The sequence below is a fragment of the Pogoniulus pusillus genome, chromosome 1 (assembly GCF_015220805.1).
Source record: "Pogoniulus pusillus isolate bPogPus1 chromosome 1, bPogPus1.pri, whole genome shotgun sequence".
Lineage (NCBI taxonomy): Eukaryota > Metazoa > Chordata > Aves > Piciformes > Lybiidae > Pogoniulus > Pogoniulus pusillus.
The window spans coordinates 42,311,534-42,332,130 of NC_087264.1; the positions used below are offsets into that span (position 1 = coordinate 42,311,534).

At 49.7% G+C, this 20,597-nt stretch overlaps 1 protein-coding gene across 3 annotated transcripts in view; it reads left to right on the top strand.

The window, feature by feature from the left end:
• Positions 1–20,597, top strand: part of TMEM63C (transmembrane protein 63C) — a 33,913-nt gene that overhangs the window by 1,572 nt on the left and 11,744 nt on the right. For all 3 annotated transcript variants that reach the window (XM_064150422.1, XM_064150427.1, XM_064150425.1), the window contains exons 2-5: positions 18,237–18,351; positions 18,622–18,842; positions 19,201–19,280; positions 20,337–20,424. In XM_064150422.1, coding sequence (XP_064006492.1) covers positions 18,636–18,842; positions 19,201–19,280; positions 20,337–20,424 — 375 coding nt within the window. In that variant the 5' untranslated portion in view covers positions 18,237–18,351; positions 18,622–18,635. The remainder of the gene's footprint in view (positions 1–18,236; positions 18,352–18,621; positions 18,843–19,200; positions 19,281–20,336; positions 20,425–20,597) is intronic.

The window sequence follows — 20,597 nt, forward strand, 5'->3', positions numbered from 1 at the left end:
AACCACCTTGCCCCGTGTTGGGGTTTTACCGTGCTGTGTGTTGGGTCAAGCTGCCTGTCTGAGCAGCAGAGAGACAGGAAAATGTGCTGCTTGGGAATGAAGATGCTGTTAAAGTGGGTTGTGATATTTGATCGTAGGGGAGGGGAGAAAATGTGGGGAAAGCAAAAGGCAGTAAGACTGGCCCTGAGACCAGTCCTGCTACTCCACGCAGTGGGGGTCAGGGCTGGGTACCAGATGGCGAGGAAAGCAGAAGCAGCTCTTTCAGGAAGGATTTGTCTTGAGTAGCCTGGCAAACAGCCATTGACAAACAAATAAGTAATAAATAAAAGCAAGGAGGCTGCTGGCACCCCTGCAGCCTCTGACTCCATAGCACATATGGGCTTTTCTGGCTTCCCTGTTAAGCTTAAACCTCTGCCTTCTTCCCCTGGCAGCATTCTGGCCCCTGCAACTCCATCTGAATGCCTTTCATATATCTATTTTTCTTTCTTTTTTCTTCTTTTCCCCTTTTTTTTCTTTTTTTCCCTTTTTTTCCCTTTTTTTAAAAATACTAACACTTGAATTGCTCTGTAGCTGCTCTGCTCTTCAGAGCTCTCCCTATGGTTAACTAGCTCATCGCTGTTTTGGTGGCTGCTGACAGCGGTAAGCATAGAGTGGTCCTGCAAACAGGGACAGAAACAGCAGTGCTTGTTGGGGATGCTGGTGAGGTGTGTGTGTAAGCCCTTACAGGTAAAGACTGTCCATCCTCCACGCAGAGACTTCTGCTGAGGGGGAAAGTAAGGCAGATTTCAACACAGGTTCAGAGCCTACATCTGCAGAGTTGTAAAAGGAGGAGTGTCACCGCCTTAAAATATTCCTTGCAGGAAACACTCCCGACTTAACAGACTATGAAAGCTTTCCCAAAGCAGCAAGGAGAGGGAGAAATGTTTCTAACACCCACAATTGAATTCAATTGATGTTAAACTAATCAGTCATCTAAACTCTTAGGCAAACATCCGTGTGCTGCGCAAATGCGACTCCTCCGTGAGTCCTATAAACACCAAAGCTTTTTACCATCTTCCCTTCTGCATTTGGTGAGACAGCTCTTCTTACCTGCTTTAATTGCTGTAAATGTATTTTGTGTACCTAGCCCTAAGTTTTAAGAAAGTATTGCATTGCTGATACATTGTGCTCAGAGCAAAAGCAGATTTGCTCTGAGATTATTTCGGGAGAAACGGCTCCAGTCCCAACTTCCTTCAGCTATGATTTGGTTATGTTTCATCCCTAAGCTGACATGAGATCCAGTAACAATGAGAAGTCTTAGAGTTTTTGAGGATCCCACTTGGTGTCAACCCAAACTTGTAAGACATTGAAAGCTGCCTTGAAGTTATTGTTTCCGATGTAGCTGGGACTGGTAATTAGGCAGTGATCGCACCTTGTTGTTACCTGAGGACAATAGCAGCAATTTGCTCTCACTCTTAGGGTAACAATGGAACAGCCCTGGCCAGGTAACTGTGTGCAGTCCTTCTCATTGCCCAGGCCACTATTGTTGCTGGCTAATGGGAGAGACCGGGCAGGCCAGGTCCCACAGGACCTCTCTGCAGGACGCATGGGGAGGGGAAGTGGAGTAGACAAGCATGGCCTATGAACTCTTCCCCTTCTGCTGTCCCAGTCTCTTTCTCACCTTCTGTCATAGCTTGATCTCATGCCTGATTACATTCACTTTTTATGACTTGTCTTGTTGGTTACCTAAGCCCCATTGGTGTCCTGCCTCGCCTGTCCTGGTACAGCCCTCTCTTAGTGGATGGCTGTGTTGGCATAAGAGCTGAAACCATATGGAGGGCTGCAGTGAAAACCTCTTTGGCTGAGAAAGTGCCTCCCTAATTGAAATTACTGTAATGTTGCCCAGCCTCTGGGGAGCATGAATGCCACGGTATGGAAGAATTTCAACACTGGGAACAGTTGTGCAGTTTCCTGTAGAGTCTCCATTAGAAGCCATGGGTACCCTTTTGACTAAGAAGGGGCTATTATGCTGTCATTGTTTGATATCAAGTAAAGATGTCTTTAAAGTGGAGTACCAGAGCAGAGAAACTCCATGCTTCTGCTTAGTGGAAGCATGTGAAAGCTTTGGGTGACCCAATTCCCCTAGCCCCAGTCTCAGCATCTTGTCATCTGTGGATTGTGGGTGAGCTGAGAAAAAAGCAGGATCTGAACAAGCTGAGATACACTGCACCTCTGAATGCTAAAAGGCGGGTTATGAGAGGTGAAAAAGTATGTTGTCATTCTGAGATCCTTCTAATAGAGGGGAAGAGACTCTCTCCCTGGTTCACTGGACAGCACGTTATTGTTAACCTGGGATTTGGTGGTAGGAAATAGCTGGGACAGGAGGTGACAAAGATTGAGACAAAGTGCTTGATGTATTGGTTAGGATGGGCTAGGGGAGACTGAAATTCAGAGAAGGTAAAAGGGGGATTTAGGGCAGATTCCAGTTTTGGAAGGATAGCCAGGGAGCAGCTCTCAGCTGTGGTCCAAAGTGAGCCTGGGGAACTCTAAGACAAGGCCTGGGAACCCTGTGTTGGCCAAATGAAGTTGGCCCTGTTGGAGGAGTCCCCTTGCTGCACTACAGAGCATGATGGTGCATGCTAGGATGACACACCAGGGAAGTGGTACAGGTTGAGGTGCTGAGGTGTCATGTGAGGACTGGCAAGATGAGGGGTGCTTGTGAGTCTTGGACATGGCCAATTATGAGCCACAGGGTATTAATGCAGCTAAGGACCTAGTTGGTGTTGGGACAGCCCCCTTTAGCCCGGGAGTTGAGACCTAGCTGGGTGGAGGACCTGGTTGCAACAGTGGGTGGATTTGGTTTGGAGCAGTGTCTCTGTACTTGCAGGTATTCAAAACCTGTTTGGAAATGACTCTGAGCAAACTCTTCTAGTTGACCCTGCTTTGAGAGGAGAATCAGAACTAGACAATCACCTCTCAGCCTCAGTCCTTCTGTGATTAGTTGTCCTATCTTCTGACAAACTTGGTCACTATGGGATAATCCTCAAAGCAGCATGAGAGAAATGGCCAGAAATTTGGAGGTTTGCCTAGCTCCCTTGAGCCTGCAAGCAGCAATCTGGAGGTCTCTGCACCAGTAGGAGACTCTCAGGACTTGCAAGTTCCAGGCTGGGACGTGCACTTTTCTTTGTGTTTCTGGGCTGCTTTTCTCAGGAAGAAGTTGCAGGTGGCAGAACTATGTGGAAGGGAAGTAAAATGGAAAAAATGGCAGAAAATCAAACTAAAACTGATGGACAGAGTAAGTTTAATTTGTACCTTGTTTGGCTCTTGACCTCCAACTGGGTAGGATGGATGGATTAAAGTGACAATTTAAATTAGTGGCCAGAAAGCCACAATTTAAGTACCTACTTTTAATCTTGCTGTGTTTGCACAGTTCTACTCTTGTCTTAAGGACAAGTTGGCTTCTCAGTGATGAGTATGCTGTTAAGGGCTGAACAGGAGGCTGCACCATGCTCAAATGAATGGTTTTATGGTGCAATGTAGTTATTTAGATTCTTAATGTCTGTATTTCTTGCATTAGAAAATGGTGAGCAACACATTCATTTATTAGGTATTGCTGCATTATTTGCTATAGATTTGGTCCAGCTGTATTTAAATTTGAATTGAATTTGACATTCAATTAAAAATGCAGAAAGCAAGCATAAAACTGCTTGAAATGTATATGCCCACAAAAGAAACAAGAAGTTTATGAAAGCATTATTTGTACATATAATGAATTTAACAATACTGTGTTGCTTTACTATCTTGTATTATTATAATAGTATATTAAAGGAACAGATTTTTGTTATAGAAGATGTAAAATATAACCAGTCATACAACCTGATCATTTCTGGCTTTTAAGATTTCAGAGCTAGTAGAGATTATCCTCTCACATTTTATCTTCACTGGGCTTTGGAAGTGTGATGGTTTGGGTGTTCCCCCCCCACACTTTAGAAGTCACCCAGACTAGTCTCAGCCGGCTCTGGGAATATAAATGAAGCTATTTACAGCTAGCACAGTATACAAGCAGATATTTACAGTATATGCAGTTATATACAGAAATATACAAGGTAAAGGTAATACAGAAACACAACTCCCCTCCCAGAAACCTGAGTCCCCAGGAGGGGCTCTCAACCACCCCTGCACCTTCCCCCTGCCCCTCTCAACCTCACCCCAGTCCCAAGGAAGAACAGAGGTTCAGCCAAGAGGTTAAGAAGCAAAGGTGAGTGGAAGGTGAGGTTAGGGAGATGCAGCTCAGTCAGCAGCCCAGCCAGAAAGTGAGACAAAAATGGCGAGAGTGTTATCTCATGTTTTCATTTCTTCATCAGCAAGACTGTGAGGGGAGTAGACATCACCATTGCTTTCCTTTCACAGCCTGTGATCTAGTTCTTCTCACCAAAACATTCTACCCTGCTTCAAACTAGCACAAGAAGGGAACCAGTCTCTCTTGGGTTATCCTGCAATGGTTTTCTGAACTTTGACTAATCTGTGCACTAAACTAATTGAAACACTTCCCCCACATACCTGCTCCTGGCTTTCAAAAAGGTCGCGACTGTCAGAGGTGCTTTAGCAGTTCAGCAGGCTTCAGCTCCAGGTGCTCAGCACAAGGATGTAGTGCCTGAGTTTCTTCTGGCATTGTTCACAGATGAGAGTGATCCCTGGGCTTAGCATGTAGGTTGTTAGAACTTGCAGTTTTAAATTGGCTGTCTTTTAATTTAAAACGTTTTTAGTTCGGATGAAATCTGATTACATTTAAGTCAGGCTTGTGTTTCCAAAAGTCATAATTCTTTTATTTGTTATGGTTCCAAGTTCCCCTTATTGCTTTTTCTTTTCGTATTGCACTGCTGCTAATCTTCTCATCAGGTAGTTTCACTGGACTTCTCTGTTCAGAGGTTTTCATCAGGTTTAATTTTCTTTCATCCAAGTTTTTAATTTCTTGTGTTTTCTTCCATGAAATTTCATCAAATTCTTCCATGTTCAGAAACAGAAAACCACCACAACAAAGCCAACACTGCTAATAACAGCTACAGTTGCTGGGCCACCTCCTGAGAATGGTTAGATTGAACTAACTCATTTTAGTTCAGTCATTGCAGAAAAGTCAGGGAATGGATATTTCTGTAGATACAGTCTTCTAATGCCCTACACACTGGGCTGGATAAACCTAGCAGCTCAAAACCTTAGTAACTGGACTTAGAGAAACTATGACCATGCCCTAAGCCTTCTCTTGGGTGTGTATGTACACTGTCATGACAACAGCTTTATGTGTGTTCCAGGGTAATCAATAGGTTTCAGGATTCCTTCATCCTAAGTCTGAGGGGTCACTTGGTTAGCTGGGCATTCCTTGCAGAGTCAGACTTTGTCCATAACAAGGAGGTGAAAGTCTGGCTCTTATGAAAGGCATGTGGCAGTTGGTTTCAGCAGAGATTGCACTCTGCTTTGGATTTTTTTGGTGGAAAATATCCTGGCAGCAGAATAAGTTTCTGTACAATTTGTAGTCTTTAAAGTCCCAGTGGGGACTGATACTTGGAGGTGTTTCTCCACCTCTCTGGTTGCCCAGGGGAGCCTGCTGCACCAGTGCTGTGTCCTCCACATCCACTGGGGTGGGAGAAGGCAAATGCAGGCATGGCATGGGACCTGCTGAGCTTCAGGTCAAATCCTGCTGTCAGTGCTGTAGGCAGAGTCCTTTATCAGTATCTTCCCTCCAGTATGACATCTACGTGCCCTGCAACCATGCTGTGCTGCCAGAAGACGCATGTAAAGTAGCTGGGCAGGATTTGGAGAGCAATGTGTCCTGCAGGTGGTCCTGTTCTCAGGGAAGAGGTAGCAGTGCACCATTCAGCATCTCTTAGATGTCAGTTCCAGCCACTCTGGAAGAGGGCTTGGCTGTCTGTGCAGACCTCTGCTGGCCCTCCCAGGGCTGTGGTCAGCTTAGGGATATCGAGATGAGCCAAGGCCTCCACAGCAGTTTCACATTTCTTTGTCTCTAGTAAGTGCAGGTGTGGTGCTGGTCCTGGTGAAAGGGTGCTTCAGGGTGTGACATGCCCATCCTTCACTGGACACAGTGATGGTCCCAGGACACCACGCTGGGAGGTAGTGTGTGGCAGTGTGCTGAGGTCTTGTGCACCTTGCGTTTTCTCGGGTTGGCTGGAGGCTCTTTGTTTTTCCAGCTGGGGGGATGCTTCCCAGAGCAGGGACAGCAGCTATGCAGTACAGCGTGTACCAGACTGCCACTTACGTCAGCTGCGTAGTGAATGAGGAGGTGGAGACCCTTGTGCATGTAATTATTGTCTTGCTGCTGCTGCAGAGGCCAAGTACAGGATCTCAGCGTACTCACTGCAGGGTCAGCCCAGCCAGGCAAGAGCAGGTTTGGAATGTGCTGGGTGGGGATGCAGGCAAGGAGAACAGCATATCCAAAAGTAGGTGAGAAGCAGAAGGCTGGGCTGGGCCAGAACACTTAGCCACTGTGAAAACTCCTCCTTATCAATGCTGCCTCCCGGAGCTTCCCTTTGGAAACAGACATAGGGCCTGCCTGATTCCTATTAATTGTGTCGAGAGCTGCTGGGCTGTGGAGAAGTTTGCAGTGGCTGCTACTGGAAGACTGCTTCTTGCCTGGGCTTCAGAATCTTTTTGGCCAGCTGTATTCGCCGCGCTGGCACTGATGTACCAAAAGTGCCCTGAATGGACAAGGGGACACTGGGTTGGGGAGGCTCCTTTTGCAGCCATCTGCTACAGCACCTCGTGTTTAATTTCTGTTCCTTTTCTCTTCCGTGTAAGTAGTGATGCTGTGGAGCACAGAGGATGGCTGCCTGGGGACCCTGTGCTCTTGACAGGATGGGCAGAGTGCTGCAAGGGCTCCACAGCCCTGTGCGCCTGGAAGGCAGGCTTGTGCAGAGAAACCAGGGAGAACTTCTTTGCCTCCCTGCCCCTAAAACTTGACATCCTGAGATTTTTCCCTCTTTCCCCCCTGATCCCAAACAGTCTTTTCCCAAGGCCTACTTGCACATGGAACACCTCTGATGCTGGTTTTTCCACATGGCATGTTTGGAAGGATGTGGCCCCCTAAACCTGCCAGACTGGGCTGAAAGTCCCTACGCAGTGTTGTGCTGCCTGCTTTTGCAGCACAAAGAGCTTGCAGGTTGCTCTGTGACCACCTTGCTGCCAAATCTGCCATCTATTTTACCACATCCTCTGCTCATCCTGGCCCGTGGCTCCTCTCCTCCCTGTGCCTTGTCCCTTTCTCAGCCTAACTGCTATACATGTCCAAATGTGACACTCCCTCCTCTGCATGAAGGGAAAGAAACTGGGTTTTGTGTTTGTCACATCAGTCACTCCCAACACCCCTTGCACTGGCTGTGGGCAACTGCTGGCTGGTGGGCATGGGCAGGGCAGAGCAGGAAGGCAATGTGGTAGGTGTGGGCAGTGCCAGCCTGTGGCACTGGCACCGCAGAGGCTGTGTACTGACTGTCTGTGTCCCACTCAGCACTGTGCAGTGGGCCACCTGCCCTGCAGTAGGTGTGTGTGGGGTTGAATTCTGAGCCTTGGTCCTTGCCATGCATCTTGTCCCTGCTTGTCCCTTGGGTTGCACTGATGTGCCCATCCCAACAGCCCAGTGATTTCCCTCTTAATTCTGATGCGTCAGGGCCTTTCAGCAAACCAGGTTCTCTCCATGGACAAGAGCAGGCTGTTGGGTACTGTGGCCTATCTGCTCTTCCCGCCTCTGCTCTGCCTTGCCGCAGGTATGTGGCTGGGGCTATGCATAGATGTCCTGAGCAGGCAGAATTTTCCAGGAGGATGGAAGTGATGGGACCGAGTTGTCCTGCTGGTGCATGCAAGCACCCATTGTGCTGGAAGAAGGCTGGAGCCATCAGTGTTTTGCAGAGTCACACGTCGCCCAGCCACAGCAGCAGCTTTCCTCTGATCTCTCAAGACTGTACGGGCTGCAGAGACATCTGGATGCACGCTCCAGTGATCTGAGGAGAGTGACTGTGTGCTCCCTCTGCTGCCCCAGCAAAAAAGCAGCACTGGACTGTCCTTGCACGTGGTCAGGATTTGGTGGGAGGGTAGGAGGCTGCCCTGCAGTGCAGTCTGGTGCTGAGACTCTGAGATGGGTTCAGCCTTTTCCCTCTCCCTTTTCAAGGGCAGAATTTGTTCTCACACTGGAGTGTAAGTAGTGATCTGGGGAGTCCCTTAAGGATGCAGTCCTAAGGGATGGATGTGGCCAAGCCAGCCTTCAGGAGCATCTGAGCATCTTCTCTTGTCCTCCTGTTGTAAGACTCTGTGTTCACTATCAAAGGCTTCCCTTTCCTTTTTATGCACTGTTGACTCAAACTGATATGCTGAGAGTTAATCCCTCTGGCACGGCTGGTTGTGGTTAGTGCAGCAGCTGCCAGGGCCACCCCTGCTTGTGCAACCCACCAGTGCCAGGGCCTTCACTGAGCTGCCATCTCGCATGCTCCCAGCTTGGTGTGATTCATATTGGTCATTTGGTGTTACCCAGATCTGCTCAGAAGCTGGGCAGAGGTGGGAGGGAAACCGTGGTGGGGCCAGGATTGGTGAGCAGTGTGCCTGGTGGCTCCTGCTGCAGCCCTAGTCTTGCTGTGCTGCTGGCACCAAGCACAAGGGATAGAAATGTTCTAGCTCTGCAGATGCTCTAAAATGGTATTTTATGTATGCATATGTATGTGTGTGTTTATGGTGTTAAGCCACTGCTCTCAGGAAGAAGCTTTTGTGCTTGCAAAGAGGGAAGCTGGCCAGGGCAGGAGTGTTTCTATGCTCCTGCAGCAGTATCAACTGCAGGGTACGTTGTGGTTGGTTGAAGCTGGGGAGGAGCAAAGAAGAGGAGAATGACAGTGGCTGGGTCTCCCAGAACAGTGTGGAGGGTAATGTGTGGGGAGCCTGAGAGAGAGGGAATCAGTGAGACAGATATAATGCTGCCCACCAGGTGTTGGCCCCTAGGAGGCTGTAGAATGAGGGTGCTAGGTGGCAGGGTGTTCCCAGATTCCTATCAGGCAGCAGCAGGCTGCCCTCCATTCACTGATGATGGCTGTAGCTGTGCTGGATGCTGCTGTGCCTGGCAGTCTCTCTACAGCAGGTTGTGTTATAAAAGACAGCAGATAAACCTCCCACGCTGCTCTCCACCTGCCACAGCTTCCTGCTCCCCAAACAGTGGAAGGCACTCAGGAAGGAAACAGCTGCCCCTTCTGCTATCTCCATCTTGCCTTTTCCTCCACTTCCAGGGACCACAGTGCTCCTGGTACCTTGTGGCACTGTGAAAGAAACCCATGACCTGTAGTGACCACTTCAGGCTGGCTCCTAGCTGCTCCATAGTTTTCCACAGAGAATGTCACTTTTCCTTCCTTAAGATCTTCTGTTTGAGCACAATTACCTGGCTGGAGAAGGAACAACCTGTCCATAAATGCTCACCATCCTGCTGCTGTTGCAGCTTTACTGAGAGGTGCTTTCTTTGGCCTTTGATGCCAGATGGGGCCTGCTGCTTCCTGGCTGGCTATGCATTGGCAAAGCATGCTGTGATCTTGGGGCTGGCAGGTGATAAGCAACCTTTGCCCTGAAGCTCCAGCCCTTCCCTAGGACTGGCTGCAGCAGTGGTTATGCAGGCAGCGGGATCCCCATCCTTGTGCATCATCTTTAATTCATTGCAAGCACAGGGTTTGCTTTGGAGACTGCAAACAGCATTCAGCATCCCAGCTCAAAGTGGGGACTTGGTGGCATCAGAAGGTCTCTTTACTGTGTAACTGAAATAGAATTTCCTCTCCATGTGTGTGCACATATATATGTTAACTGAGAGCCCCGGCATGACTCACTGCCCCTTTCCCTCTTGTGAGCAGCCTGAGCCTCCATTTCCCACAGTCAGCCTAAGCTTTTTCATGGAATCATAGAGAAGTCTGGGCTGAAAGGCCCACCCTCTCTGCAGTGAGCAGGGACATCTGGTTACAGCCCCACCCAACCTGACCTTCAGTGCTTCCAGAGATGGAGGAAGCATCTACCATCTCCCTAGGTAATCTGTTCCAGTGTTTTGCCTCACCCTCATTGTAAAAAATGTCTTCCTTATCTAATCTAAATCTCCCTCCTTTTAGTTTAAAACCATCACCCCTTTTCCTGTCACTAGAGGCCCCGTTAAAAAGTCTGTTCCCGTCTTTCCTGGCTCCCTGCTCTCAGCCATCACTCAGCAGCAGCCCAGTGGCTCCCTGCTGTGTGCTTGGGCTGAGCATGGCCTGGGTAATCCTTTGTGCTGAAGAGCCTTGATTTAAATGTTATCAGAGGACAAGGGAGCATGATGCAGAATGAGTGACAGGCCACTGCCCTGGGGACCTTGCAGCCCAGTTAGCTGATGTTTGCTCGGTGCTTTGCACACACCAAGTGCGGGGTGAGCACTGAAATACAAACCAAACATGGGCTGGAGCCAGCCTGCGGTGCAGCTGAGTCACATGTGGCAAAAAGGGCTGGGGGTGGAACAAACAAACTCTGCTCTGATTCTTCCTTGCCAGTTGCTGTGTGCTGGTTCCAGCAGCTGATGGCTCACACATGCATGCAGAAGCCCTGGAGAAGAGCTGCTCTGTGCATGGCATCTCCCATGAGCCAGCCCAAACTGACCTCTCAGGCATTAACACCATTTGTTCTCCATTGCCTGAGGTTTGGCTCTATTCTTGTACTGAGGAGCTGTGCAGTGTCAGTGTTGCTATGCTTGGTCTACAGCATCCCTCTGGGAGATGGGGCTTCTGCAGCTGGATGCTGTACCACAGAGAAGGGCCAGCAGAGAACCCAGTGGGAGGCTGAGGGCTGAGATGCTATGTCATTCAGAAGCTTCATCCATGAAGCTTAGTCTGTCCCAGTGCCAAAACGTGGCATCCAGAGTCTGCATGGCAGTGCTGAGGAAGAAGGAGAGGGATGGTGGAAGCAGAAGCTGGGGGGCCTGTGGCAGGAGAGGGTTTTGCTCTCAAATGCTATGCTGGTTCCAAAGGAGCCCCTGGGACAGCATGACCCTGCACAGGGTTTTCTGAAGGTGGTGGCGACTTGACACTCCTGAGTGCAGAAGTTTCTGGATTCCCCAAAACAGGCTCACAGTCTTGCCTTTATGGTATGTTAATATATTTTGATGGTCAGTACTGACAGAGCAGTTTGGGATTGGTGGGTGAGGGTAGGAGAGCAGGGAAGTTGCACATTTTCTGTCCCAGGAACAAATGTGTCTTCCCTCATCTTGCTGCCCATGTGGTCCCTTGCAGCAGGTTTCTGTGTGTCCATGCTGTCCCATTCTGTGGGGTGCTCCCTGAGGGACAAGAACACACATGAAGAATTGGGGAGGAGAGCAGTGGTGCCAAATGTGTGCTCACCTATAAGTGTAGGGGGCTTGTCGTGAGGTCTGCCTCACCAGGGCCTGGGTGGGCTTGCAGGGCATGCTCACCATCCTGCTCTAGCTGGCAGTGAGCATAGCAGGCATTTGCACCCCATGGTGGAAGAGTAGTGCTAGAGATTACGTGTGGGGAAGGTGGTCTTTAAGCAGGTTTATTTTACTGAGCCATGTGCTCACACTCATTTTCTCATTGATCCCACTGGCTCACATACTCATATCCACCATCCTCATGAGCACCCTGGTACATGTGATCAGTCATGGGGACAAGGGACATTGGCTACCAAGTCCTTCATACTTGGCAATGACAGTACTGGTCTTTGAGGAGGTGTTTTCTGTTTATTAGGACTAATCAAGACGACCTTCAAGGGTCTCTTCCAACCTGATACATTCTGTGCTTCTGTGATCTGTAGCTGAAGAGTGGTCCTTGCCTCCAGATCTTATTGACTCTGGACTCTATAGCCCACCAGCCAGATTGCCACTCGTGGTGTGATTCTCCTTGTTTGGAAGATATGTCTGGTTTCCAGCAGGCCAGTGGGACAGACTGGTCTACATCCCATGTGAAGCAGCTGCCATCCTGCTGGTGATGGGACAGGGTCTTCTACTGGTGGGTTGACTGTGCCATGGCCTTAGCAGGGTATGGGCACAGCATTCACACCAGTGTCTGTGCTACCAAGCTCTCTGCATTCAATTCCTTGGCTCCCCAGGGGAGTCTAGTTCCTCTCCTGTGGGTCACAGCCTGTGGGAGGTAAGCACCATTAGAGTGAGGTTGGTCTCCTCTGCAAGTATCTGACCTGACAGTGCAGAAGATGGTGCAAAAAGCCCTGCCCACTCATGCTGCTGCCTCATGCCATGGTCCCATCCCATGGATCATCAGCAACCTGACCCTTTCTTTTTTTGCATTTTGGACCTGTAAACCATGACTCAAAGAGAAAGGACAAAGGGAGAGCTGGGGACGAATGCATTGAACCCTTGTGGGGTTTTCGTGAGCCATGTCTGTGGTCCTGTCACCTCTGAGCTCATCCTTCTCAGGGCAGGAGGCGGCCTGTAATGTGCTTACTCTCCCATACACTGAGCTTGAGGGACAAAGAGGTCACTGTGCCCTTTTGTGCCAAAATTGCCTCTGCCAAGGTGTGAGCTGAGCTCAGTGCAGTGATGAGCCTTTTCCCAGCCTGAGGTTGTTTGTTAGCTGTGCTGAGTCAGTGGCAGTGGCTTTGGTTTCCTGGTCTCCCTATCACTGCAGTCTCTCAAGGTCAGTCACAGTGGCCCTGCAAGATGGGAGGCTAGAACTTTGCCTCCCTGCCCAGTCCTGGGCACACTAGGGCACAAACCTGATCTTCCTATTACAGCAGTTCTCATTTCCCCCTCCCACAGCCTGGCCACATCTTGCAAAGGAAGAAGGATGCAGAGGCAGTCAAGCAGCAGAGATGCTTGCTTCCTAGGAGATGGGTCTAGCTTCTCAGCCTGGCTTTTTTGTTGGCTACACATGGCTAGAGCAGCAGCAGCCCTGTGCCCTGGTTGCCCATCTGCTAGCCAGAATGAGTAATCCCCTCCCTGCCAGAGCAGGACACCAAGGCTGGGTGAGTGCAGGCATTCCAAGAAGTCCAGCTTAGTCATCTGAGCACTCCCAAGATTTTGTTTTGGTGTTTTGCTACTCCAGCTGTCTGTGAATGCCCTAGCAATTGAATTTGCTGGCAGGGTACACTTGAAGGGAAAGATAAACGTTGAGAAATTGCATTTGCATAAAAGACGTGCCTTATTTTTAATTGGAAATCTGATTCTCTGGATGAGTGCCCACCCAGCCAGAGAGGAGAAGCATATGCTGGTGTATCAACAGCACAAACAGGGCACTGAATATTCGAGGCAGACCTTACACACTGGAAATGCTTCACAGAAATTATCCAGCAAATCTCCTTCAATGTCAAACCTCCTACATTCACTGTCCAGGCACAACCATCATGAAGAGGAGGAAGAAGGATTGTCTCTCTGTAGCTCTGTATGTTTTCTGAGCCTGCTTTAGCATTTTTCCTCTAAGTTCAACCTGGGTTTGGTAGATCACATATTGCAGTTTCTGCCCGTGTTGCTGATTCGTTTTCACGCTTGCAATCCTGTCTGCTCCTGTGTTTCTTGACTTGCCCATTGCTGTCATTCCTCCACAACAGCAACTGCTCCAAGGATCACCTGCCTGTGGTTGGCATCTGTAGTCACTATCTCTTACACACCTAACAGAAAGTTCTCCTGGCACCTGTTGGAGGTGAAGGGTTGGACTTGATGATCTGTGAGGTCTCTTCCAACCCTAATGATACTGTGATACTCACTTAGCTCTCTTATTCACAGCCACATTTCCTCCTCTAGCCCTCAACTGTCAGAAAAAGCACAATGGCAGTGGCCCAACTGGGAACAGGAGCTGGTCTGGTGATGCAGTGGGGTTTGCTTATTCCTCTAAGATCTGACTGCAGAGTGCTGTCACCCAAGTACTGCACAGTGCTGCATTATCTCATAGGTCTGATGTGAGCATTTAGCTTAGGTGTTTAATGCTGACATGACATCTCATCTACGGTGTCCATCTGATCTCTCACTCCGTACATCAAGTAAGGCATCTCCTCCAGTGGGAAAGAGGTTGTATATGTCCACCAGGTCTGAGTTGAAGCTATTCCTGGTGCCTGTGAGCAGAAGTGTCTCACTGTTTCTGCTGCATGTGCTGTTCCTAGAACATTTGCATGATTTACTTTTAGCTGATTGTTCCCAACGGTTATTTTAATGGTAACGCTGCAGCTATATAATTTGCATAAGCTCTTCTAGGAGCAGCACCATAAAAGGTGAGATTAGCTGGAAAAAACGGTCTACAAGTACTGATTTGGGTGTTTGCATATGGGTTTCTGTGACTATCTAGAGATGAAGGGACCTGGGAAAAGACAGGAGAATAAGCTGGTGATTAGCTTCAGAGCAGCTGCAAGGACTGTGTTACAGGCCTGAGCATGATGCTATGGCTCCTTTGGGCAATGTAGCTGAAGGTGCCAAAGAGGAGACAGAGCTGAACTTGTGACTTCAGGAGTCTTCTGCTCCTGAAATTCCTCTTTGCACTGAGTCTTTGACATTGAAATGGCCACACTGTGTAGAGAGAGGAGCCAGTTTTGCTGGGTAAGTGAATGCTTGCGTTTGGGAGACTTGAGGGCATGAGAGCTTGAAGCAGAAAATACTAGCAACGTCTCCAGGAGCAGCTCATTGTGTTTAGCCACCAAGAGCAAAATATCTGCTGCTGGGGCAAGGGAGCAGCAACAAAGACTTGACAGTGAAAGACAACCTGTACCAGTCCGTGTGAAACTCCTCCTCGCTCTACCACCCTCCAGCAGGATGTTCCTTCTACAAGTGTAAAGATGGTGCCTAGAAGCAAGCTGCTGGATCTTACCACTTGGTAGAGGAATGGTGGTAGCAGAGAAGGGACCCAGAGGTTGCTAAGAGTCTCCTTATTTATTTGCTGGAGGTCCAACAGCTCCCTTGGTCAGAGACACTTTCCTTGTTAACAAAAAGGCGATGAATTATGTAGCAGCTGAAAATGCCAGATGGCAATGGCTCTGCTGCTTACAGGAGGAGGGGAGCCAGGGAGGTGTGCACGTGGGGAGAACAGATTGAGAACATCTCCATAGGAAAAGGATGATTCTGGCCAGAGGTCTCAGTGCCCAGGTGGTTTCACAGCCGCCTGATGGCAAGCAGGAGGCAGGTAGGCCAGAGCAAAGAGCTACCTCTTGCCAGAGTGACCCACTCATTTCCCACAGGTCTTTCCTTGTTGGAGTTCCCTCTTCAGGAGTTGTGATCCCATTGGGATCTGGAGGCACAGGACTCCCAGTTGTGTCTGGGGGCAGGGCACAAATGAGGACACTACAGGGAGGCTTTCCTGGCCCGCTCCCTACTTCACATCTGACTGCAGGGGTGGTACTTCAGCCCCAAGTCTACTGACATGTCCTTTGGAGCAGTATCAGCATTTCTCAGGTGACTTGGCAGTTCTTTTGGGATCTATTCTAATCATCAGCTGTCCCAGCTTGGGCTGCGATGTCTTTAGTCAATATGGGCTGGCCAGATCAATATGTATGTGGCTAAGGACCTCTGAGGAGAACTGAAGATGCTATAGGCAGCATGGGCTAGATCTGTTTCAGACACTGAAGCCCATGGTGTAAGTGACACTGCACCACATGCATGCTAAGAGGGACTGCCATGTGTCTACATGTCCTGGATGTCTTGATGCCTCTAGTTCATTGGCTTCTGACTTGAGGCATCTCTGCTGGTAACCAGATGCCAGCCTAACCCTGAAGTGGGGTGAGGCTCAGATCTTTTTGTCTCAGCATTGGCCCAAGCATCCCAGCCACTCTTTGGCTTCCAGTGGAAATTTTTTTATGGGTTGGAATTCATGCATCAGAGATGAAGAAGATGGCAAGTTGCTACCTCTGTGTTTAGTTTGGAAACTGCAGGAACTAGTTCTGAAATTCTTCAACTGTCCTAAGAGGTTGTGTGGGAACCCCTGGTCCACCTCATGGCATTTGTCAGCCTGTCAGAGTCTTTCAGAGCCTTTTGTTTAGGTCAAATCTGTGTTTGGAAACCTCTCTCAGTCTGTCCCTGGATGAAGAGGTCAAAGAGAGTCAGTGTCTCTTTGCCCTGTGTAACCTGTGTCAGTTCCTCCCCCAGCAGCCCTGTACTACGTGCTCTGCCCTGCCACAGTGTGGAGGGTATCTGGGCTTCGCAGGAGCTTTGGAGCAGGATTTTTTCTCCTGAAGCAGGAGGCAGCATGGTCTGAGAGAGAGGCTGAGGCTACAGCAGTGCACAGAAACCCACGTGCTACTGTAGTCTCCCATCTGTCACACTGACACATCAGAAGTAAATGTTTCCCAACAAAACCAAATCTGTGTAGAGCTCGGGAAGATCCCCTTTCTAAGCCAAGGCATTTGTTCATACTTTCTCTGCTCCCCAAGGGCCTCTCCATCAGGTTTCCTTTGGTGTTGAAAAAGACTTGATCCTGTTTGGTCTTGATGGGAGAAACCTGCCATAAACACTTTGTATCTCCAGGTCCCTGGGGGTATTTGCTCTCTTTGCTTAATCAGACTGTGGTTCTTGCTCCTCTATCTCCATCCTGTCCATGTGGCCTGTGAGCATCTTGCAAAGGGATCAGCTGTCACTAGGTGACTGCAGGGACTGCAGCAGGGTCTAGGTTGTGGCTAGAATACAGATAAAAAGGAGGGAGGGGGAAGAACACCCAGTGACTGAAGTGTATACCTTGCCGGAATACGTGTTAATAAGTGTGCTGAGCTTTCACATGGCCTTTGGACTGGCCACAACATACTGGTCACAACAGAATGTGCTGAGCAGGTCTGCAGGGCAAGGCTCCTTTATAAACTACAGGAAAGCCAGAAGATATTGCCAGAAGCACAAGTTCCCAAGAACAGAGAAGCAGAATAACTGCAGTTGGAAGGGCCCAGTTGGAGGTCACATCTGATAAAAGCCCTTGCTCAGAACCAAGGCAACTTCAAAATCATATTTCATTGTTCAAGGCCTCCAAAGCAAATGCTTCTTTGTCTATCTATAGAATCATAGAATCAACCAGGTTGGAAGAGACCTCCAAGATCATCCAGTCCAACCTATCCCCCAGCCCTAGCCAGTCAACTAGACCATGGCACTAAGTGCCTCATCCAGGCTTTTCTTGAACACCTCCAGGGACGGTGCCTCCACCACCTCCCTGGGCAGCCCATTCCAATGCCAATCACTCTCTCTGTGAAGAACTTCCTCCTAGCATCCAGCCTATACCTTCCCTGGCACAACTTGAGACTGTGTCCCCTTGTTCTATTGCTGGTTGCCTGGGAGAAGAGACCAGCCCCACCTGGCTACAATGTCCCTTCAGGTAGTTGTAGACAGCAATGAGGTCACCTCTGAGCCTCCTCTTCTGCAGGCTAAACAACCCCAGCTCCCTCAGCCTCTCCTCATAGGGTTTGTGTTCCCTCCTACACTGGTGAGCAAGACCCTCAGCCTGCTGGGTTTATCTGCCTACAAAGTATTACACATCCTAGCTTGGAGCATTTTCAAAAGAGGTATTAGGGACTCGGCCTCGTTGCAGTTTTGAAACCATCACACCATTCCCCCCCAGAAAAAAAGTATTGATACACCATCATTAGAACATCTTAAAGATCTCCAAGTGTCCCAAGGTGCTTCTCACCCTGGTGACGTGGTTGTCTTGCCACAGTCAAAGCTGTCCTCTGAAGGCTGCACAGCCAGAAGCAGCTGGCAAAAGACATTGGTGGGGCTCCAAGGCACAGTGACATGACAGAACACAGGGAGAAGAGACTCTGTCCCTGTTGCCCCCACCCTGGGTTTGTTAGTGTTTGCTGTGCTGGTTCACTCTCTTCCTGTCCTGATGAATGCAGTGGCCATTTAGCACCATCGTGGCATGCAGGCTTGTGACATCCCATAACTAGCAGCCATGCTAGCTGGTGCAGGGTCCCTCTGCTCAGAGGTCCCAGACACTGCAGTTTTGGAGAGGTTCCTCTCCTACCTAAAGCACATCTGTAGGAAACATTAATGGCCTCTAAGTGTTTCCTCCCCGTGAGGACAGTAGCCTGTGCTGTCTGCTCCTGGGGAGGCGCAGGACTGGGAGAAGCTGATTCTTCTTGAGTCACCAAGGTACCTTGGAAAGAGCAGTTCTGCTCTGGTGGAAAGATGAAAGGGAGGTCCTACAACTCCTGAGTCACATAGATCATGATGCCAAAGGAGAAGAGAGGGATTAAGATGTTCATCCCATATTTGGCTAGGGGAAGCAAAGCAAGTGTAGCACCCACATCCCAATTGTTAACATCATTGTTGCTCTTGTTCTCAGAAACACAAGCAAATGCTTCAGCTCCTCATTCCTGTCTGCTGACCACACCAGGGTGACCATGGCTCAAATCAGCTTCCAAGCCTGAGGGCCAGAGGTGGTGAGAGACCTGTCTCAGGTATGGTTGCAACAACCAAGTACTGTGTAGTTATTGGATGGGGGAAAGGGTGTGAGGTAGCTGTGAGATTTTTTTCTCACCCTCTGCCCAGTGTCCTGCAGCATCCCCTTGGAGAGACAGGGACTGAGGAAGCTGCAGGGTCACCAGCCAGTTCTTTCCCTTCTCTGTCCTTAATGAGCTTCTCAGAGCTCATTGGAGGATGTAAAAGAGCCAAGGCCTCTCTTCAAGCAAAGGCTTCTCCATCTGCAACCCTGTTTCTTTGTGTTGCAGGGTGAGGGCCCACAATGGTGTCAATGGAGGGTGTGTACTCAATGGAGCCAATGCCCGACGGTGCCAGCCCCACCTCGCTGGACATGCTCAGCCTGCTGGATGTCCTGGTGAACAGAACAGAGGAGCAATGCTTCAGCACCCGCTCCCGTAGCACCGTCCTGGAGGGGCTGCCGTTTGGTGGTGTGCCCACCGTGCTTGCCATCAACTTCATCCTCTGGCTGGTGAGCAGGCCAGGACCATGCCTTGTCTGTGGGGACTACAGCCCTCAGCTGTGCTGTCAGAAACTGGCTGGGAGCACAGCCACTTATGGGTGTGCTGACAGCCACACGAGTACAGCCTGTTACCCGTGCACCTGGCTTATTAGGGCAACAAGAGTGACTGCAGCAGACCAGGAGCTTTGCCCATGTCTTAGTGGGTAGTAGGTGGTATTTGGGCAGCAGTGATGAAATTGTGGAGCAGAAACTTGCCTTGAGGCAAGAGTTTTGCACAAACTTGGGCTCATGGGTGAGAAAACAGAGAGGGGCAAGAGCAGACTCTGTAGTAAAAAACCTTCACTTTTCCTTTCCCCTCTTCTTCCAGCTTCTCCTCTTGGTCTTCTCCTGCCTTCGGAAAGCTGCCTGGGACTATGGGCGCCTGGCCCTGCTGATGGACAACGATAGGTGAGAAGAATGGGAGGCCACCATGGGTGATGACTCCAGTCCCTCCAAAAGTGCTGGCAGGAGGACCAGTACTGTAGGGTGGCTCTTGGAGAAGCTCAGCAGTTGTTCTTGTACGTCCTTCCCGCTAGAAATGGTCTGGCTGCCCTTGCCTGTGAGATGCACAGGCACCATCTGCTGCAGGTAGAGAGAAAGCTCAGGCCACCTGAGATTCCCTCTTGCAGGCACCATCTGGTAATGGCTCTCTTCATGCCAGAGAGGGAACTGTCCTAAGAGGATCAGGGGCCCAAGAGCTGCTTTCAAGTGGGGACCAAGTCGCTGCCTCTTCCATGACTCACTAAGGATGAGCAGGGTGGGCAGTGGAGGAGGCAGAGGGAGACATGCAGCAATAACACTGTTACTTAGGTCACCAAGGCAGCTCGCCTGGCCCATCCCTTGGCCTGTGTGCAGAATTCCACAAACAGCCCAGAAAGGACAGCCCAGACCAGATTTCCAGGCTCAGCACAGGCAGAAATGCATCTTTCTTTGTGCAGGCAGGTGCACACAGGAGGGGCCTCTGCAGGGCTGGGCAGCCTGCAGAAACAAATTGTGTAAAGGCTTTCTCTTGCCTTCTACTCTCTCTGGCTTCTCTTTGCCTTGGGCTCTGGAATGAGTGTGCCAACAGACAGGATATGTTTCCTTTTGCCAGGAAGATCAATGGAGCAATCGAGGCTCAAAATGCAAGCTCTGATTACCTTCCTTTTTTACTTGTTTCAGAGGACTGAAACAAATGGAATAGAAAAAAGTCTGGTTCAATAGTCCCTTGTCCTGGAGCTAAGACTAATTCTCCATGAGCCATCCCACCATGGGCCAGGGCCACAGAGAAGCTGCAAAGGTGGCATAGAGGCAGCAAGATGAAGCCCCTGCCCTCAGATAGTCCAGCACTAGTGGGGGATAGAGGGTGTAGGGAGGTTTTTCCTGGGCTACTGTCCTAGGAGAGGTTTCTCTGAGGGTGCCTATCCTTTTCTGTCTGCTGCTTGTCTCCTGCCTCACCCCTCCTCTCCTTTCCTCACTCCAAAGTTTGACATCACTTTTCTACGGAGAGCAGAGCGAGAAGGAGAAGTCCCCATCAGAGAGCAGCCCTCTGGATGTTGACAACAAGGACGTGGTAAGTGCCAGTGGCCATGACAATGGGAGCCCAGGCTGGGCTCCTCCTGACCCAGCCTGACCTGCTCTTCACCAGAAGTCCAGGTCAAAGCTAAAGGGGAGAAGTTAAACCTTCTGCTGTGTTTTTTTCCTCCTTAACACCCCTTAGCAGCAGGGTATTCCTGGGAGAGTTGA